At 47.4% G+C, this 10,664-nt stretch overlaps 1 protein-coding gene across 5 annotated transcripts in view; it reads left to right on the top strand.

Moving 5' to 3' along the window:
• spire1a (spire-type actin nucleation factor 1a) overlaps positions 1-9,732 on the top strand; it is a 47,337-nt gene extending 37,605 nt beyond the window's left edge. The window contains exons 9-19 of one of the 5 annotated variants that reach the window (XM_036555428.1): positions 1,023-1,064; positions 2,019-2,066; positions 3,442-3,617; positions 3,806-3,896; positions 4,056-4,198; positions 6,217-6,243; positions 7,785-7,922; positions 8,268-8,338; positions 8,732-8,759; positions 9,003-9,139; positions 9,451-9,732. In XM_036555428.1, coding sequence (XP_036411321.1) covers positions 1,023-1,064; positions 2,019-2,066; positions 3,442-3,617; positions 3,806-3,896; positions 4,056-4,198; positions 6,217-6,243; positions 7,785-7,922; positions 8,268-8,338; positions 8,732-8,759; positions 9,003-9,139; positions 9,451-9,697 — 1,148 coding nt within the window. In that variant the 3' untranslated portion in view covers positions 9,698-9,732. The remainder of the gene's footprint in view (positions 1-1,022; positions 1,065-2,018; positions 2,067-3,441; positions 3,618-3,805; positions 3,897-4,055; positions 4,199-6,216; positions 6,244-7,784; positions 7,923-8,267; positions 8,339-8,731; positions 8,760-9,002; positions 9,140-9,450) is intronic. The other 4 variants (XM_036555429.1, XM_036555430.1, XM_036555431.1 and 1 more) reach the window with 4 other exon arrangements.
• The last annotated feature ends 932 nt before the right edge of the window (positions 9,733-10,664 follow it).

Genomic DNA, 10,664 nt, shown 5'->3' on the forward strand with positions numbered 1-10,664 from the left:
GCCATTCCTGATCTGCTTTTCTGATGCTGATTTTTTGTTTTTCTTTGCTTTCCAAATGTTTTTATTCATTATGCCCAGAGCTATATTTCAATTCAATTATTGATTACTGGGCATTGATCCTGATAACCATGTTACCACTCATGTTACCATAAAAGCATGATCTATAGATTTGCTCATGTGTATTGGAATACAGTGGAAACTAGCTACCAATAGAAGCCAAGTTAAAATAAGTTATTAGTTCACAGAATTAACACCTGGATCCAAATCTTATTTTTCTACTGACAATCCCCTGGGCCCTACTGTGCAGAAGTTTCATCCATGCTTGCATAGTTTTGAGCAGAATAAGAATACAATCAACAAATTTCAGTAATTACTTAATTTCAATAAGTACTTAAGGGATGTAAAAACTGAATTATAAGTACCGTTCAATACCCGTGAGTTGCAGAGGGATTTTGTTGTTTATCTTTAGTGTTTTTTTTTTAATTTCTATTAGGGAAAGACTTACCGGGAGGTTCCAGCATTAAATTAACCAAAAGCACGAGAATAGGTTTTAAAAATGAACGATTGTTTATCTCTCTCCCTTAATGCTGTCCCATGATCAATGGTGAAACCAAAGTCCACATGCCCCAATGCTGGGCCTCATAAAGAATCACTTAAGTCCAGGGTGGATTTCTGCAAGATTGCCTGTGCTACACAGCGACAGAGGTGCTTAAGTTAGTCGTTAGAGGATCTACAGTGAAGGTCCTTGTTTACTCCCTCTCACCCAATCCCTGTTTGGCTTTTAGAGGTTACATGAAAATGTAGGTGGAGTACATGTTTGTGAAAGGAGAGCTGGAAGGTTTTCAGGGCTGAAATGTACACGTTTTAAAATTTTGACAGGAGATTTTTTTATGTATTTTTTTGGGGGGGAGGAAAGGAAACGGCAACAGCTGCTTGCCGTTGTTATCTTTTTCCTTCCTTTTCTTTTGTACTTTTCCCCCGCTCCCTCTGTCTCTTTAACGTTCCCGCTGTTTCTCTTGCAGTAATTCGACCGCTTAGCATGTCTCAAAGCTTTGACTTGTCAGGTAAAGTTTCTCTCTAGCTGTCCTGCCTGCATCGGTCCCGTGACACGCGCTTCCTCCCCCCTCATTTCATGCTTATTTTCCGTGTGGGGGGGATGGCTGTGTCACGTCAGCGTCGCCCACTGGGGTTCAGACACCGGCCAATGGGAGCAGGAGGGGGGGGGTTGAGTGCTGAGGGGCCTGAGGTCACAGGGGCAACGTCCCCCACAGACTCATTCTGGATGGTTTACCCCTTTTTATCCCCTTGCATGTACAAGAACACAGACGTGAAGACAAGGCCTTGACTATTGATTCAGAGATTTTATGTCTGTTCCCGTCCAAGGCGTTTTGCCAAAAGGACAGAGCAGATCAAATTAAACACCGTGTGACAAGGCCAGATCAAATTTGTTCTGATGACAAATTGGGAGCTTTTGCCCTGTCTAATCCCGGAAACAGGACTTTATTGAATGAAAGCCTATTGGAACAAACACTCAAAGCTTTATATCACAGATTATTTACCATTATAATCATCTCTGAAGGCAGAAATGATGGTATGAAAAATGCTTAACCTGTGAAGGATATTTGAAGAGCTGGCCTCAGTTCTGCATCCAGTTGGTTATAATTTGATCCACTGAAAGCCACTTGACCTCACACGCAGTAAGGGCCCCTCCCGCTTGACCCCTGTCCCGTCAGCGCTGGCGTCTGAAGGTCTCCCATCATGCCGTTCACCAGTGGGTCTCCATCAGTGGCTTGCTCGTGGCGTGGTCGGAGCATTCGCTTTGACACATCAGCCCCGGAAACACGCACTCCCCTCGCTCATGATCACCCACGGCTGTGATTGGCTGGATGTCCCACACTAACACAAAGCCCCCGAGCCCTGGTAACCGTACTGTGGGAAGGCTGTAGCACAGACCGCGTGAAAGATCGCTGTTGCTGTTAACGAACGCTGGGCGTACTGAAGGACATGTTCCCTTTTAGGGTCTGGCAAAAGCATCAGCACGCCCCAGGATTTGTATTGTGGGAGAGGTACAGTATCAGATCTGTGTCCCTGTATGTTACGCTACCCTTGGACAGGGGCATTACTCCTGCTGATGTGAGCTTTGGTGTACGTACAGTAACACAAGTGCGTGTGTGTGTGAGCTTGTGTGTGTTTCGCACGTGTTTTGCATGTGTGTTATGTGGTGTTTGTGCGTGCGTTCAGGTTGTCCGTGTGTTGTGTGTCTTCCTCGTGTTTTACCTGCGTGGTGTGTGTATGCTAACACGTCTGCTTGTCCAGCTCTGTGTGTGCACACGTCTGTGTGTGAAGGTGCTCGAGAGTCACGGGTGTCACCAAGTGTGTGTGTGAGGAGGCGGGCAGTAAGTGTGACAGCCATCCCAACACAGCAGGGACAGGATGTGCCGCTGGGGTATCAATCTTTAATTCTGCCTGTTTATTTTTACTCCGCCTCCGTCTACGCGGTAATTATTTCTTGCTGCCACAGGCGAAGCAGGAAGTGCTGACGCTCGTTCTCAGACTGCTTCTTTAAGAGGAAAAAAGCCCCCTCACAGCCTCTCCTGTGTGGCAGCTGAAGATGTAGGAGCCGTCAGCAAGCCGTCAGTCATGTAGCGCTCTCGCAGAAGCTGCCACGGCGTTATTGAAACGTTGACGCTCTGTGTCAGCCGGGGTGGCTCTGACAGTGCAGAGAATGGTCAGAGGTGGCGGGCGTGAATGTAAAGGGCCCTTGTTTGTCCGATTGTGTTTGTTGTGAGTACGGTTAAGGAGCTGGTGTCTGCTGTGACACTCGGAGTGACTCACTGCGGCAGCCCCCTCATGTGTGTGGGTTGCCTTGTTGGAAGAAGACGCAGCGGCTCCTCCGCTGCGGAGCGCACCGTGATTAATGCTGCAGTCAGGCGCTTGATTTAGCCGCAGTGAAGGGAACTTGTGATATGCCTACTCGCCCTAAACCAGAATTAAAAATGATGGAGTAGCTAGATGTAGAAGCTAGGTCCAGTTTTTTTTAGCCATTTTATAAAGGTTATATTAGTCAGACTGTATTAAAATGTGTAATCAGTGGCTCATGGCTTCCCATTATAATCAGTGTTGGGTTCAGGAAATTGTAGGCTTTCATTGGACTGGTTCAACCTTGTGTTGTCAGACTGGCTGTGTCTTGACTGTCTGAGCCTGAAAGAAGGCTAATGAAGACTGAAGTAATCAGGGCATTGGGAATGCCATTGAGTCATCAGTAATACTGATCCTACAGATGCCCATATGCTAGCGCAGCAGGGAAGTCCCCAATTGGACGGACCACTGTGAGAAAAGTAATGAAGTTCTGTTTTTAGAACCAGCCTCCCCAAGTCCTCAAGTGCTTACGATAAGCTGTTGCCTCGAATTTGATCTTGTTTTATGGTGGTCTGCGTGCAGGTGTGTACACTCCCGAAGCCCCCAAGAAGCGGCCAATCAGCACGCTGGCTCTGGCCAATGGGACGGCGCAAGGTCAGGCCCAGCGGAATGGAACGGGAGGGGCACAGGCGCTGTCTCAGAGGAAGAGGCTGCTGAAGGCCCCCACCCTGGCTGAACTGAACAGCTCCGACTCGGACGTGAGTGTGTGTGTGTGTGTGTGTGTGTGTGTGTGTGTGTGTGTGTGTTGGAGTATTCATGTATGTGTGTGTGTGTGTGTGTGTGTTGGAGTATTCATGTATGTGTGTGTGTGTGTGTTTGTGTGTGTGTGTGTTGTTGCAGTATTCATATGTGTGTGTGTTGCCTCATTGGTGCTCTTTCTCTGCAGGAGGAATCCACATGTATGTCGGCCAGCAGCTCCAGCATGTCCACATCGCTGATGGATGACACTTCCCCAGAGTCCGTCATTGGCAAGAAGAGTGAGTCTCCTCCCGCCCTGCCTTTCCCTCCCTCCCGACACCCCAGTGCCGTCCTCTGTCATCCCCACCCCATGGGACCCTCACCAATGCCATCTCTTGCTCTCTCTCTCTCTCTCTCTCTCTCTCTCTCTCTCTCTCTCTCTCTCTGTCTCTCTGAAGCCCCGCCCATGTTCCTGCCCATCTCCTCCACGCCGCAGCCGGAGAAGCGGCAGGTGTACCAGAGGAGGCACTCCATCGAGAAGGAGACCCCCACCAGCGTCCGGCAGTTCGCGCCCCCATCCCGCCAGAGCTCCAGGTCTCTGGTACGTACGGCCCCGCCTCCTGCAGAGGGGAACCAATCAGGAACACTGCTATTCACAGTCTTGCTTCACAATCCTGCGCCTTCCAGGGGACACCAGATTATTTTCAAAAATAACAATAATAATCTACCAGAGTAATGCACCCTAACCATCTGGTAACTGAAATTGGTTCAGAAGTGCTTTGTATGTCTCTCTCTCTATTTTTAGATTTAACAAAATGTTTTCTGACAAACGTTCCAATTCACTCGCTGTACCAGCTCTGTGGAGATTTGATGGCCTCCTTTGACCTGACAGTAATGTAATAATGGCCCTTCTGAGTTTTGCCCTGTGGACGCCTCCCACCCCTCCCTCTCAGCTGAACTGATCTGGGGTGCGCTGATGTCATAGGGGTGGGTGGAGTCACTGGAGCATTCCTTCCAGAGTGTCTCAGTGCTCCTAAGAAGCGTTGCCTTAACTGAATCGGCCTAGTGTGCTGTTTAGAAGGTGGGGTGGGGGGCGGAGGTGTGACATAACAGCGTTCCTCTCATTCTATCCTGATGCAGCCCCAGTCAAAGCTAGCCAGCACTGACCTCCTAAATCCATGTCCAGTGTTCAGGACCATCTGGTTCTGACTGCAATGTGGAGTTGGCTGCAGTGTCATGTTTGAGGCTTTTGTTACCGCTCCTCAACCATCTGGTGTTCTTTACTAAAATGTCATTTTATCCCTATGGGTAGGTGTGTTTTACAAAAAACATCAGTCACAGAGGGCTGTGTTCCCACTTGGATGCATGTAATTTGCTATGCTGTACAGTACCTGCTTCCCACATTCAGATAACCAAACGGCTATTGACAAGAAGATATTCAATTGACACAGGTTTTAGCGTTTGAATTTGAAGATACCACACATTACTTTAGCTCAGACTGCTGTCACGGTAATTTTTGAAGCATTTGATAATTTTTAGAAATGTGTGCTGTTTGTGCTTCAAACCCCGATGGACCAATGTTTTATTTGCCCAAGGTACATATCTGACAGGTTTCCCCCTGAGAGCCTTTACTCAGAATCCTTATGCTCGACCCTGTTCGAATTCATTTAAGTGCATTTAAAGTAAGACACTCGCAAGTTGAGTCAGTATAGCCCTTACAGCTGATTTTCATGTTTATAGTTGTCATGCATATAGCAGTATTTAGTGTTAGTACAGACAAAATACTTACCCATGAATCTTGTACACAGGCACATGTGCATAGGTGGCAGTTACCCATAATGCACTAGAAAAAACCCATCTTCAGGACCAGCAGGCAGGCAAGGCCCAGCTCTGTATGTATCCCTCTCTATCTGTGGAGATCAAAGACCTTCAGTAGGGAAGAGGATCTAGGTTTTAAGTAAGGGGAGTGAAAGGGAGCCTCCGAGCTTTGAACCCCTTTGAAATCCCCGAACAAAGTAGAGCCAGCGTGGCAGGGGCGGTGGCAGGAGTAACCCTGTGTGTGAGGCCGCTGACACCGCTCTGTGCGCCGGCGCTCTCCCTCCTCTCACCCACGTCTTGGATGAGTGAAGAAGAACACAGGGCTGCCTGTGTCACTCTCTCTCTCCGGGCCACGCAGGTCTGGGACCGCGTTCAATCCTCAGGATTTCAGCCAAGATCCAATTGTGTTCGTTAGGTGCAAAAAAGAGGCTCTATTTGAAATGGTTCTATTTACAGGGTGCTGTTTCTGTCCTGCCTTGACGTTGTGCACCAAATGCATTCTACGTTGCTGAGATGTCATTGTATTTGTTCCACAGATGCAGCGACCCCCCGGTAACAAATGACTCGGCTTTCTTAGCAAAGCGTTATGTGATGGTGTAGCCATTCAGAAATAAAGAGCGCAGCCTCAATGTAGAGTGTAGCCTGGCCTGTTCAGGGTGGATTGTGTGTGGCTTTGGGGTGAAGTGCGCCCCCTATGGGCAGCGCTGGGAGCGGCGAGATGACCGGTTGATCGGGTGGTTGAAGTGTTCCGGGCTGTTGACTTGCACACGGCTCACTCATGTCGTTTCCTTCAACGATCAGGTTGCCGTGGAGCCCAGCCCCAAGGCGGTAGGTTCTGTATGACCATGCCCTCCTTTCAGACATTAGCGGTGTTGGAAGCTTGTCTCAGGCAACACTGAGCCGACCTTTTTCAGCCTAGCAATGCGTCATCGACAGCGTAGTTGCCAATATGCATTTTCATTCAGTGCTCAAGAATATTTAAATATTTAAATCAGTTTTCATAGCTCAGGGGAGACAGCAGTAACTCAATTATTTCAGAATTGGCACCCTGTTCTATTGTTAAAGGACAAGAATATTGGCAATTGTGTTGTTCGATTACACATGGGGATATAGAGGACTGTGCATACCATTGTTTTTATTTCCTGTTTTTTTTTGTTTGGGATTGGAATCGGCATATTTTGAAAAATGCCAGGCCCCGTTCAAAAGTATTGCTCAGTGTCATAATGGAGGTAAAGGTGCAGTTCAGATGCATGATGTTTATGTCAAGGCAAACTTTGGATCCATTACTGAAATAATAATGGTGGGAATGTGGTTCAGATCTCTTAGAACTGAACTTAATGTAAATGGAACGTAGTTGTAAATGGAGAGATCTCATTTTGAATCCCCATTTCTCTGCTGTTTTCCAGCGGAGAATTTAGCAAGGAAGTAAGGAACTTGGCCTGAGCTGTGTAATTTCCCCTTTAAGCGTATCTGGCAATGTAGCTAATTAAAAACAACAGCAGCAAGATGAAAGGCCCTATGAAATACTTTCTGGTATTTATAGGAATAAAAGTAATGAAATGCTTTACCTCGTTCAGTTTGTGTAATCTGATGTTTTCTTAACCTCTTTAAAAGAGACTGAGCAGTATGAGGATTGGCATTGTGGTTCAGTGTTGAACTTATGACAATGTATAGTGTCTGTCGGTGTTGGTGTTTGTCCTAGTATGCTGGTGTGTGTCTGTGTCGATGTTGTGGTTGTTGCCTTATAAATGTGGTGCATCCTGGGATTGGGGCCCTTTCTTTGTATGTCTGTTTGGGGGGAGGTGGCAGCCCTCAGGTCTGAAGGTAGGAATGCCAAAACATTCCTCCTGATTTGCGATGGCCCAGCTTGAAGCTCTGGTTACCTCCAGGGGGCACTGTGGTTCAGCCTGAAGGCTCAATGTACCAATCTCTCCAGTCCTTTATAATGGAAAAAAAAAAACACTGTACAGTGAAACTCTGTCAAATGCAATTTAAGGACTACACTGGACCTTTAGCTAGTTGTTTGCTTGTTCAAATCCTTTTCCTTTCCAACTGTTTAAATGTTGAACTAGGTCCTAATCAGTAACCAGCTTCAGCAATTGTCCCACTATTTAAATGGACAAGATGTACTATGTGAATTGTCTCATAGTGTCCTGGATTACAGTATGGGGGGAAAAAAGCTTTCAATTCCATAATGTGACGGTCCATTAGGTGAAAATTGCCTCTGCTGTCCATGAGACAGAGGGAGCATGGTCATTATCTGACGTTGGAGAGATTGGTTCTGCAGAGGTGCGGGGTCTCTGATGGGTGTTGTATTTAGATGCATGTCGAACGTTAGTCGGCAAGGTGACAGGGGACGTTTTTTGCAGGAGGAGTTCTGTTACCCAGTGGAGTGTCTGGCGCTCACGGTGGAGGAGGTGATGCACATCAGACAGGTTCTGGTCAAAGCCGAGCTGGAGAAGTTCCAGCAGTACCGCGACGTGTACAACGCACTCAAGAAAGGAAAGGTGAGTCTGCAGACCTCACTGTCAGTTTCACTGATGAGAGTAAGCCTCGCTTTGTGAGAATATGAGCTTGGGAAAAACTTGTCAGGAATAGGATCATGGTTTGATTAGAAAATCTTTGGGAAAAATGCCTCATGTAAATTTCTGATTCTTAGTGAAATTGACTTGTAATGGTGAAACATTGTTGGAAGAAGGCCTACCATTTGCATTTTCCTTGAAAACAGATTTCCACTGTGGTTGTATTTACACTGCTTTGTGGTCAGTGTGGTCCGGCTACACAGCACTGCCTGATCTTCTGTAAGAACAGCTGGGTCATGCTGAAATGGCTTTTCTCCTTCTTTCCTGTAGCTGTGTTTCTCCTGCCGCACAAAGAGGTTCTCCTTCTTCACCTGGTCCTACACCTGCCAATTCTGTAAAAGGTATAGGCACACACACACACACACACACACACACACACACACGCTTAAACCGTCACCATTGCAGTATGCAGCTTGGAGAATCTTGTAGACTGAAAGTACGTTTCTTGGACTTCTAGCAGGCAGACAACATCAACAGAATCCAATTTCAGCAATGATGTCCAATACAAATACCCCATAAACAACTAAATGCATTTAAAGATGAATGCATCAGGTTTGATTGTGATAGAGAGTTACTAATATCACATTAGATATAAAATACTGAGGGATAACATTCATACCAGGAGAGTCCGGTCAGTTTTTTCGAAGCTACAGATGGCTAGTTACCAGAGTAATGTGTGAATCAACATTATTCCATGCTTGACACTGTTTCTTGGTTTTCTCTCCTATTGTTAGGCCTGTATGCTCACAGTGCTGTAAAAAGGTAAGCAGACTGCCATTGTGCTGTCCTGCATTGGCATTGATTGGCACTTTAGTCCATGTGTTATAGTATACTTTGGATTTATTGTCCCTCTTGTACAGCTTGACATGTGCTAAGTAAGCCTTGTAATACTCCTGTACACAAGCGTACAGCAGGAGTTACAACACCTGAGATGTGACACCTGAGATGGAACCTTCAGGTTGCAAGCCCATTTCTCTGACCGCTACACCACACTTCTCATTACAGATGAGACTGCCCTCTAAGCCCTTTGCCAACCTGCCCATCTACTCCCTGGGTTCTGGCACTCTCCCTAGGGAGGAGGACACGTCCAGGGCGGACACGCCCTCCAAAAGCCCCCACCACCTGCAGAGGACAGGCTCCAGGTACACAGCGTAGTTGCCACCGGCGCCACCCCCAGGACTGACCATAGCGATGTGTCAGCGCAGGTGTATTCTGGGAATATAGCTTTTATTGCCCAGAGGCTTAAACTTAGGTCTCTCTTTTTGATTTTTACCTTGTATATTTAATCATTATTTGTGATTAATATTTATTGTTGTCTGTTCTATCAGGTATACCCTGTACATCTCTTTGAGGTACCCTTGGTGGTATTTGTATCCCCTACGTTGGAGAGCTTCTTTAGTGAATGTATGCCTAAAGTGCTCGGAGTGATTCTGGAGACGTCTTTCTCCCCCAGGGTGTCCAGGCAGGGGGAGCGCCCGTGCCGGGAGGAGGGCGAGCTCCCCAGGGAGCTTACGGAGGATTGGAGCGCCATGGACGTGTGCGTGGACTGCAAGAAGTTCATCTCCGAGATCATCTCCTCCAGCAAGCGCAGCCTGGCCACCAAGCGCGCGCGCCTAAAGCGCAAGACGCAGTCCTTCAACGCGTCCTCGCCCGACACGCCCAGCTACCAGCCGTCCGAGCGGACCATCAAAGAGGTGTAGACCCCCCCACCCTGCCCCGGTGCCTTCTCCGTCCCCCCCCCCCTCCCTTGCGCTGCAAGGGGGCGGCTGCCCCAAACGGTGCACAGTGAACTGGTGGAGGGGGGGGTGTCCCTCAAGGCGATGCGGTTCAGACATATAGTTTTGACTGTGTTGGTGATGTCACAGAAGCCCAGTTATATGCTTTGACTGTCCAGCTGCATCCAGTAAGCCAATGGTGGCACATAGGGGACATAAAGCACAGTTCTGTGTATTTGTGCTAGTTGTCGCTGTGCACCAGTTCTTCCAGACAACAGAATGGTAATGGTATAAATCATATTAAGTGTTGTAAATATTGTATATAGGTACTGGTACCTCGCCTTCCAGCCCCACCCTCCCTCCCTCGCCAACCTCAGAACAGTGCACAGTGGTGTGCAATTTCAGGCTGAGGGCACCCCTCTACAAACATGGTAGGGTCTGCACCCCCCCCTCTCAGGAAATTTGGGTTGGTCCACTCTCAGGCCTGTGGGTACCTTGATGCCCGCCAACAGGAATACGAATGAGCACATTCCAGTGGAGCTGTTGCCAATGGAGTGACGATAACTTTTTCCCCATCGAAACAATGAGGAACATTGAGAGACTTAAATAGAAAATTAAACATTCAGTCTCAGAAATGGAAAAAGGTTATTGCCCCAAGCTTATGGTCGTTTGTGGGGGAGGTGAGTGAGCTAATGGTAATGGCCACCCAAAGCATCATTCTTGAAATGTCAGTGTCTGATAGAGTGATATTTTGAAAGAATGATCAATGTGTATATAACAGGAGTATGATGTGAGAAGTGACTCTCCTCTTTTTCTTCCCCACTCTCAGGGAGCTCTTGGGAAATGTATCATGGGAAATGTATTTCTTTACTTTTACAGATCTTGTGGGCCTATCGGATCTAAGCTGAGGTACTGTTCTTGACGAACACATAAATTGACAAAGCACCCCATC

The sequence above is a fragment of the Megalops cyprinoides genome, chromosome 21, assembly GCF_013368585.1.
Source record: "Megalops cyprinoides isolate fMegCyp1 chromosome 21, fMegCyp1.pri, whole genome shotgun sequence".
NCBI classification, from domain to species: domain Eukaryota; kingdom Metazoa; phylum Chordata; class Actinopteri; order Elopiformes; family Megalopidae; genus Megalops; species Megalops cyprinoides.